Source organism: Onychostoma macrolepis, chromosome 11, assembly GCF_012432095.1.
Source record: "Onychostoma macrolepis isolate SWU-2019 chromosome 11, ASM1243209v1, whole genome shotgun sequence".
NCBI classification, from domain to species: Eukaryota; Metazoa; Chordata; class Actinopteri; order Cypriniformes; family Cyprinidae; genus Onychostoma; species Onychostoma macrolepis.
The window spans coordinates 24147681-24157221 of record NC_081165.1 but is presented as its reverse complement, the minus strand read 5'-3'; the positions used below and the strand labels follow the sequence as shown (position 1 = coordinate 24157221).

At 36.5% G+C, this 9541-nt stretch overlaps 1 protein-coding gene across 5 annotated transcripts in view; it reads left to right on the top strand.

The window, feature by feature from the left end:
* Window positions 1–9: 9 nt before the first annotated feature.
* The window catches only part of palm1a (paralemmin 1a), a 33933-nt gene continuing 24401 nt past the window's right edge, over window positions 10–9541 (top strand). For 4 of the 5 annotated variants that reach the window (XM_058790899.1, XM_058790902.1, XM_058790903.1 and 1 more), the window contains exon 1: window positions 10–331. In XM_058790899.1, the coding sequence (XP_058646882.1) occupies window positions 327–331 (5 nt within the window). In that variant the 5' untranslated portion in view covers window positions 10–326. Of the gene's footprint in view, window positions 332–986; window positions 1523–9541 lie in introns of those variants that run through there. The other variant, XM_058790901.1, reaches the window with a different exon arrangement.

Genomic DNA, 9541 nt, shown 5'->3' with positions numbered 1-9541 from the left:
ATACACACAAAACTCAGATATCTGAGAAACCGGACACTCTCAAAGAGTTGATAAAGAGATGCTAAATTGTTAATATGTTTAGAGTTCGTTGACAGGGACGTGGACTGTATTTTCCGGGTGGCGCTGGTCTGATCATAAGGCAGAGAGAGGCATATTCAGGGGAGGGACGCCAGCAGCAGCAGCAGCTCCCGGTCTCACTGCTCACACACAGGGAGAAGACACAGGGCTGACACTGATGGTGCTGCGCCTCTGAGAAAATAAAATAAAAATAACACTTCACCCGGGAGAATTCACCTGAAATTTGAGGGAAACCGCATTGGGACACTATGGAGTGAGTATAGCAACTATTCTTCATTTAGTGGGCAGGCCAGTGCGCCGCTGGCCCTCATAATGAGTGAACGGAGCCACACCTGCAAAACATCCCAAGCTCCGCTCTTCTCTTGCAATTCATATACAGATAGTGCGTCGCCTACCTATAGCACATTTAAACATTGTTTGAAAATAAGGTTGTGTTTTTCATTTAAAACGCATATCATTTTATTGCTATATTTTGCCGTGGTGTAGCCTAATGTGTTCGGTACAGCGGATAACGGTATGACATCCAGCGGTGAGCAGCATCCACCACACATGCGCTCTGTATGCGCCCCGCGCTGCTGACAGAAATAGGTTTCTCCTTCATGGCTTTGACACTCAGTCTGTGCCTAATTTAGAAACAGCTTGTCTCTTTTTCTCGGAGGTTCTTAGTTACAAAATATGCTTTTCATGTAATGTGCGTGTCTGTGCAGCCTACTGTATGTCGTGTACTAACCTACTGTATTTAACCACGACTGTGATTTGGAAATAGACACGAGATAGACACGAGGCTTGTCGGTAGTGCTGATATTGAGCACTACAGCACAACTGTGACTAGGAGTAGACCTACAAACAAGTAATAATATCGAGTAACTTACGTTTAAGACTGTTTTTTGTTGTTGTTGTTGTATATTTCATTTCTTATCACCAAAATTGACCGAAAAGAAACCAAAACAGTAGTTTTGCGTCTAAAGAAGCAGTTAGCACAGAATAAAATCTGGGTCTGGAACACTGCATAAGAATGGAATAGATTTACAGTGATTTCCCTTTTCTGAACGCTTCGCTTTGTTGGAAATCCATTCCGGGTTTTATATTAACCGCTCCATTCATACTAGTGAGCGAAACCCATCCGTTTCCGCTTATTTTAGCGATACAAAACAGATACTGCGAACTAGTATTTGCTATTACCGTATTGACCCGAATATAAGACGACGTTTTTTCCTTGGAAGTACATCTGAAAAAACGCGTTCGTCTTATATTCAGGGTCTAGACTTTGACATGTCAATAATACACCCACAACAATAGGTGGCGCCAAAAACGCATAAAACGAGTGTGCCATGAAATATGTAATGTGTGTTGTAAAGATCGCGAATGAAAACAAATGAAAAAGAAAAGCTTACAGCAGCATGATCATGACTGTATGTTAGCCTGATGGGACCAAACTTCCTCTGTAAGTGATTTTAAAACATAAGACAGTACCCAGATTTGAAGACTACAATAAGGTTTCACGTCTACTGCTACTATGAGTTGCATAGCCTAATTGTTATATAATTCAGATGGGCTACCTGTTATTTCAATGGTATATCAAAATTTTCCAATGTCATTGTTGGTACATTTTACCAGTATTTACCATACTTTCAAAACAAAAATTAGAATTGGAAAAATATGCAATATGAAAATAATTTAAGAATAAATGTGTTTTACAGAGAGAGGGGAAAAAAAACAAGATTTGGTTTTCAAAAAGCCTTTTTCCAACAGGTACATCTGGAAAAAGGGGGGTCGTCTTATAATCAGGGTCGTCTTATATTCGGGACAATACGGTAATTTAACTTGCTATCGTAATCATAAACACACTGGTTTGTAATGCAAACGTTTACTGTACTTTGTTATTATTTTAGTTATGTATCCTACCTATTGTGGCTGTCTTGAAACAGTTTGTTAAGGCTGGTTGATACTGCAAACTGGTATTTCCTAAAATATTATTTCAACTATCGTAATCATAAATACATTGAGTTGTTGTGCAAAATAGTTTTACTATTTACCTATCACAGCTAATAAATCAAAAGTCTGGCACAGTCAAAGAAAATACCTTGCTTCCGTGTTGCAAAATAAGGTGTAACAAGAAATTCAGGTGCTGTTTTATAAGCTCCACAAAAATCAAACAACTCTGCTTTCATTTGAAATTTAGATAGTGCTTGCAGGTTTAACTATAAAAGTCATTAGGTTATTGATAATTTGCATACTACATTGTGAATGGTCTGTTTTCTTGCATTCATTTGCATACTGAACAGTGGTGGACTTACTTTTTTTTTTTGCTGTGCTGGTGCTTTCTTTAAGCAATATGATTGTTATGATTGATTGTTTTCAGTAGGCCTATATCTGAAATAAACTTTGCAAGTTTTCCCTTTTGTAATGCATTACGCTTGAAAAGATGTTGAGAGAAAGATGAATGATGGTTTAGTTATGATGCAATGGAAGTAGTGGCAGATCATTTCTTCTGTATTGTGATGTACATCTGAGTGAAACTGATTTTCAAAATTGTAGAAAAAAATGGGACTTGGTTCTGGCGGAGCTTGTGGTTGACTGTAAGAAAGGGGCGGGGTTTAGCTGAATAAATGATTGGAGAAATCTGGCATACGGAAAATTAAGTTATGACGTTTTGATTATGATAAGGTTGAAATAGTAAAAAAATAATAATAATAAAACATGCATGAATGAATTGTTCACAATAAGAAGCAGTAGAAGCAGAAATTTCAAAAATTTCATGCAGTCTTTAGTGATAAACAGTGATAATGAGTAGAGATTTTAATTGATTCACTTCAGAATCTTTTTTTTTCCCCCCCAGTGTCAGCTTCAAAAAAAGATTTCTGTCGGCTTGATTTGTGTAAGCATGCAGCGAGCTGTATTGATATGTGGAACAGCCTAATAATCCATGCACTGAGAATCCTGTTTCACTCTGTGAAACTGAGAGGATACATACATCATGACTGGGGCTTTAGCTAAGAGGAGCAGAGACAACTGCCGGCAGACTTAATTACTCTAATGCACTACACCAGAGAGAGTGAGAGAGATGAGGGGTGGGCTGACAGTTGCTCCTGGAATCTGAATGAAAGGCCCTGCCCATATCGGATGACACATGCCTCTCCATTAGTGACTCGCAGGGGTCTGTCTGAAACCCCATAAATGACCACTCCATTTAGGGGAGGATGAAATTAGGCGCTGTTTTATTGGCACAATGAAAATATCTTCCCTGAAATATGATCTGAGCTGCTTTTAACCAACAAAAATGTGGTGGTAATTGTATGGATAAACCTATTGTGTATTTTGGGGACTGTGTGTTGCATTTTTATGTCCAGAGCAGTTCTGGACGAAATTTAAGATTGCCAAAGCTGCTCTTTTCTCTTTCAATAAATGCAGCGTTATTATCCTCAGGTTGATGGGCACATCCGTTCCTGTTGATGTTGCTTTGAAACTCAGCATGCGTACCATTTCCCCACCGTCGTCCTTGTGAAGTGCTGATTTCTGCCACATGTGCTGAGGAATGCTGGGAAGCTTCAAAGGGTTCATCAGACTCTTATGTCTGAGCTGAGCCCTAATGAACAAGCCTGAATCTGCTTGGTCAGGGTTCCTCGAAGACGAAGAAAACTGAGTGAGAACTGAAGCGAGTTAAAAAGGGAAACCCTTCCCTCATGCTTTAAAATGAATGCATCCTGTCCGTTTTGTTATTGTCTTCACTCTGTTATTCACCATCAGTGTGAAAGGAGCTTGGGGTTATCACATTTATGGCCGACACCCTTTACTGACAATGTGGGGTGAGGTGGTATAAATTAGACGGTGTCCAGCCACTTCTATTCATTGAACAGTTCATGAGTAAGTCCACAGGGATGTGCCTGTTTCCCTGGACAGAATAGTGTTGTCAAAAATCGTTGTGTAGTGTAATCTACCCTTAAAGGGACAGTTCACCCAAAAATGAAAGAATTTTTTTTTCAACCCTGTATGAGTATCTTTCTTCAGTTGAACACAAAAGAAGATATTTTGAAGAATGTGGGTGACCAAACAGTTGACGGTAGCCAATGACTTCTATGATACTATGGAAGTCAATAGGAATCGCTAACTGTTTGTTTACTCACACTCTTCACCATATCTTCTTCTTCATTCCAGCGAGTCACACAGGTTTGGAACGACATGAGGGTGAGTAAATAATGACAGAATTTTCATTTTTGGGTGAGCATTCCCTTTCATTTTAGTACAAAACACACAGACGCATGTATTGCTCGGTCTTTGGGTTAGTAGCACCAGCAGAATCTGGCCTGTCATCTCCCGCTGCTCGGCTGTGTCTGTGACCCTATAACCAGACATGATTGCTGTGCTGTGACTGTGCTTCTGTCTGTGAGGCTGTCATGAGCAGCCCTGCACATGGGTTAAACTTACGCTATAAATCAGTCAGTCTATAGAGTCTGAGTTCAGGCTAAGCATGTCAGTTCTTTCCCAGTGAGATTTGCTAGTCCACTGATGGGCTGAAATCTTTAGACAGAAGATGTGACAAATCTGTGGGAATATTTGATGATTTCAAAGCCTAGAGGCCTCCATCCTTCTCCTCTCCTCCACAAGCAGCACTAGTAAAGGTTAAACCAATAATCTCTGCGCATTGAAGTAGTTAGCCTTGACATTTAAATGTGTTTTACTGAGTTATGGTTATTAGTTTTGCAGGGTCATTATAGGAGCATGGTTCATTAAGTGGATTCTGCTGCTGGGATGCAGACTTAATTTGATTGAACATTTGTTATATTGTGGCATTCATTTTGTTTGGTTGATGTTAACTCTCAGGTTCTTTGGGTCATTCTCAGGAAATGTTGTTATCCGTTTCCTCATTAATTGTTACTTACGGTATAATTAAATGGACAGACACTGAACATGGTCTTTTTAATTGAAAGTATAAAATATGTAATTTGATAGTTAAGTCCATTATTAGTTATTTTTGTACTTTAATCTTTAACCTTGTTAAGATTTTCCTCAGAAAAAGCCAAAGTAACAGAGTTGAAAGCGAAATGTCATCAATTATATATATATATTTTTAATTAAAAAGTGTTAGATATCTTAAGTTTTGATATCTTTTCAGATTATATTAAAATACAGGCCTAGTTAAAAATAAAATTCTAAATTTCAGGATTACTTTAACAGAGTTAAAACAATGTAGCATTTTAAGAGTTATGATAATTAATCAGTAGAGTGCAAAGAGATATTAAAATATTTAAAATAATTTTTTTTCATTGAAATTAAGCAGAAATAAAATGAAGTATTAGATTAAAACTTTAAACTTAGAAGTACTACAATTAATAAAACTAAAATAAAATAAATGAAAGCTCAATAGAAATAAAAAAATAACAATAAGAATGACAAAAGCAAAAACATAAAGTAAAATAAAAATGAAAACTGAATGTGTATGTGTATATATATATATATATATATACACACACACACACATAATGAAATGAATAATAATAAAAATAATAGTAATAATTAATTTAAAAAAAGCTATTTTCAGGCACTGTTTCCTAAAAATGAACTATTAATAAATTTTTATATCCATCAGTTTTGATGAAAGACAGGCAGGAAGTCGAATCCATTTTGTAAGCAGACCACAAATGAGTGATTTGGTGAAGATCTGTCTTGAATAGTCCTCTTTAATGTCTCTATGTTTGCGGGACACTCCCGCAGTCATGGGGTCTCAAAGCTGCTCTTTGTGCCTCATGCTTTTTCACTGCAGGAGGACGTTTGTTCATCCACACGACCTCAAAACATCCCTGAACTCAGCTGAGAGACATGAAATGATCTAACTGCTGAAACTGTTAGAAGAATGTATTCGGACCGTGTTGGCCGAGATGAGGTGCTGCTTTATTGAGTGGAAAAACATCTGTTTTAGTTCTCTAGCATGTCTGATGTGATTTCTTTAGGGTGAAAGAGATGTCTTGAATTCCTTCTTCTCTCTAGACTGTTTTCCAACAAATGGTGCATGTCAAAAGCAGCTTAATTAGTGAAATATGTGATTAATTTAGCATCTAAAAAAAACCTGAAATACCTGAGGAAAAAATAAAGTCCTTTTATGGCCCCAATCCTTTCAAAAATAATCATATTATTGCAGCCTGGAGAATAAAAGGCAGATGTGGAAACATTTGTGGATGTGTATGGTCTGAACCTGTTACTTAGTGTCTTTTGGTTTCTTTTGCTGCTTGGTTTGGAGTAATGCAGCAAATGTGAACATTCTCTATTCACCGTCAGCCAAGATTAATTTATTCTGTCCTGGATAGTGGGGGTTGCTGAGAAAAACTAGTATTTGGCTGTTTATGTGATCACAAGATGTGACGCAACCTTCAGGCTACTGACATGAGTCTCATGTGAATGTACATCATTTTAAACATCAAAATTAGACATTAAATAAATTCATGAATTTAGTAGTAAGTTCTTGTATTTACTTTTAGTAATAAGAAAATAATTGAGTGACAGTCCAAACAGATTATATGAAAACATCTTCATCTGCTGCTCTAAACTGAACGTGATCCAAAAGTATTTTTAAGCCACATTTAAAAAGTTTGCAATGTTACTGCATTAAATAACAAAATATCAAACTAAGTGGCATTTTTATGCAAAAGATATCTAAAATTGCTTTAAAAAAATGCTTAAAAGCATTTTAAGAAAATAATTCCACTTTTTTTTAAATAACATTTTTAAAAGAAATTAAAATTTTCAAATAAATGCTGTTCCTGAAAAACGTATCAAGGTTGCCACAAAAAAATATTAAGCTGCACAACTGTCTTCAACATTGATTAATAATAAGAAATGCTTCTTAAACACCAAATCAGCATATCAGAATTATTTCTGAAGGCTCATGTGACACTGAAAACTGGAGTAACGATGCTGAAAATTCAGCTTTGCATCACAGGAATAAATGACATTTTAACATGTATTCAAATAGAAAAATATTACTTTAAATTGTAAAAATATTTCACAATATCACTGTTTTTACTGGATTTTTGATCAAATAAATGCAACCTTGGTGAGCATAAGACACTTAAAAAAAAAAATCTTACCAACAGCAAACTTTTTAATGGTTGTACATTGAGAGGAACTGACAGACACTAAAAATCACACCAGTTATTTTAAAAGTAATTTCAAAAACAAATGATTAAATTTAAATTAGTACTGTCAATTATATTAGCTACTTTGGTTGTATAGTGTGACTCACAACCTGACAGTAGCTTAGCAGTTTTTGTCTCTTCCCAATCTCTGGCTCTTACATAACATTACAAGACAACTTGGACGTGCTGTTGACAGTGTTAAGCTAGTAAAGGAAATCTAATCGGCTGGTGTATGGGGCGTGCTGACCGGAGCCGCTCTGAGATCATGCTGTTGTTTGTGCTAGCTGTGGCTGATAATCATGTGACGGGAGGAAAATTAGCCAGACATATGACCCTCATTTTGCAGACGACTGAGCCTCCGCTGCACAGAATCAGCAGCTGTATATAGATGTAAAAGAGAGAGAATAAATAATCAGTGTGAGGTGCTGACTGTCCTGTCAGAAGTACAAGATTATGTCATTTTATATGCCTGCCAATTCTGACCTACTAACCCTGAACGCAGCGCTGCGGCAAACTCTCAATTTGAGCTTAATTTGTCGGGAACGGTTTCTTTTTGTTTTACTGCTTGTGAAGCTAACAAACTGCTTCTCCTTTTCAGCTTTCACATTGACACTGTGTTGACACTTGTATTAGGGCTGCACAATTAATCAAAATAAAACCAAAATTGCGATATGACTTAGTGTGATTATCAAATCGTAATCATAATGTAAAATAAAATTATTATTATTATATTATTTTATTAAATAATCTATTTTTATAGTCAAATATTACAATAGAACAATTTCATCATTTATTATTTAATTGTTTTTCTGTCAGGACCACTATCATCAAAGATGATTGACAATTTGTTACATACATTCAGTTTGGATTGGCGGAGGTTCTGTTCCGGGCAAGAACTCCCTGCGCATCCATGCAACCTAGCATGGATGAGAACAGGGAGAGCAGCGATGAATCCTGACTGACAAAAGGAGGAGTTGGGGATGGAGGAGGGTAATTAGCTATTGAGCAATGCGAAAATTGCTGATAATACTGAAGGACCTTATATATGAATGCTTAGATAGGTGTCGTATTCCTATACGTAGATGGGGATCAGCTGAGAGTCAGAACTAACGCTACGCTGGATTTTTGTGATTATTATTGTTATTTTAAAGTCTGTTTGAAAACAATCATTGGCTGAATTTGGGAAACTGTAAACAAACCAGCGGCATTATATATGGAGGTAAGATGAGCACCAAATTGGACAAAGATGCCCCCGCACAAGTAGAACTAAACCTATTACATCTGTTGTGAATTAAGTGAAAATGAAAATGAGATGAAAAGTGTTGATTGCAGCATTAATATTTCTTATTACCCGTTTTTACAGCTTTGCGCATTATCACACATGATTTAGTTGAGCTTCTGAATGCAGTGGCCAATCAGAAGCGCTCAGATGAGTCATCGCTGAAATGCCGAGTTTTATTAAGTGCATGCTCGGTGACTGAATTCTGCACTCTTGCGAATTTTATCATAAACAATGAAGTGCAGATGCACATATGACGTAAGTGAGAAATTTATTTCACAGTGAAGAAAGCTTCACTGGAGTTTTTTGAGAGTGCTTAAACTCGCGCTAAACTGATGTCAGTGTTAATGTTCTTAGCTTATGTAAATTAATAGGCCGTTCTTTGCTCGCTTTCTGAATAGTTGAATGTTTTTATTAATTAAATACATATTCAGTCATATTAAAAATATTTATGATATGACACCTGTATATGGTTCAAGAACGATCAATAATGATCATCTTGATCCTATGAATTGGCATGACGCAACACCATTAGTTTACGAGGAGTGAACAGAGCTTAATTGAATATAATGAGTATTTGTTAGTTTCGACTGGTGATGGATTTCACTGAAGGCAATAATTTCCAGATTTTAAAATCAAGTCGAGCATTAAATATTTGTGTGCATATTGATCTATTTAGTTGTTTGGTTAATCCCGGAGTGTGTTAGGCCTGCTGTGTGTCAGTCTGTTTGGATGTGCAGGTGAATTCTGCTGAGGCAGCATCTCTGATCCATGCAGAAGTCAAGCAGACCTGACAGCATCTAAAATCACATGCACACATAAAAATCTATAGGATTTTCAACCTGTTTTATCACTTGCTAGATGAAAATTGGGTTTCACTTTATTTTGATGGTCCTTTTAACACATTCTATTGACTATAAGTAATGTTGCACCTACATTTATACTAACTCTCATTAGAGTGTTAGTAGTGTATTAGTTGACTGGTAGGGTTAGGGTTAGATTAAGTTGACACGTTCTTGCAAAGTTGCTTATAGTCAGTAGAATATCTGTTGGG